The sequence below is a fragment of the Pediculus humanus genome, genomic scaffold, assembly GCF_000006295.1.
Source record: "Pediculus humanus corporis 1103172108309 genomic scaffold, whole genome shotgun sequence".
Lineage (NCBI taxonomy): Eukaryota > Metazoa > Arthropoda > Insecta > Psocodea > Pediculidae > Pediculus > Pediculus humanus.
The window spans coordinates 1,008,777-1,009,302 of NW_002987878.1; the positions used below are offsets into that span (position 1 = coordinate 1,008,777).

Below are 526 nucleotides of genomic sequence, written 5' to 3' on the forward strand. Positions count from 1 at the left end.
TACAATCTTCTATACAACATGGAATTAAACAACAACCAAGCCAGCATCTAAATCGGGGGGAAAAAAAATGTATTCATTTGTGAATTTGGAAACATCAAATTTGATAAAAAGAAAAAGGTTTTAATAAATATTAAATACTACATGACAATTTTTTCATGTTAAATTCTTGAATGGTAATGTGAAAACAAAATGTCTAACATACCCAAACAATGCTATGAGTGCTCCAGAAACATATGCAATAATTCCAGGTTGCGTTTTTGTCGTTGTGGATATTTGTGAATTACATTGTGGGCATATTGTTCTAGTCGAATTTGGGCCGAGAGGTACTATTGCTGTTACTATTGGAGGTTGTCCTGGTATTGTTTCCTTTGGTGCAGTAGGTGGGTAAAAACCCATTGGAGTTGTAGCATAAACACCACCAACAGCTTCAGAATAGCTTGGGGGTGCATTTTGTGTAGGCTCATTAGGCATTTTCGGATATAAACTCATCTAAAATAAAAACATTTGTGTAAATTTTGTACAATTT

The 526-nt window shown here is 33.8% G+C and overlaps 1 protein-coding gene across 1 annotated transcript in view; it reads right to left on the reverse strand.

Annotated features, from left to right (window-relative positions):
• The window catches only part of Phum_PHUM581980 (lipopolysaccharide-induced transcription factor regulating tumor necrosis factor alpha, putative), a gene marked incomplete at both ends in the record, with an annotated part of 642 nt that extends 153 nt beyond the window's left edge, over positions 1-489 (reverse strand). Inside the window, one exon of the mRNA XM_002432346.1 lies at positions 203-489. Coding sequence (XP_002432391.1) covers positions 203-489 — 287 coding nt within the window. The remainder of the gene's footprint in view (positions 1-202) is intronic.
• Between the last annotated feature and the right edge of the window lie 37 nt (positions 490-526).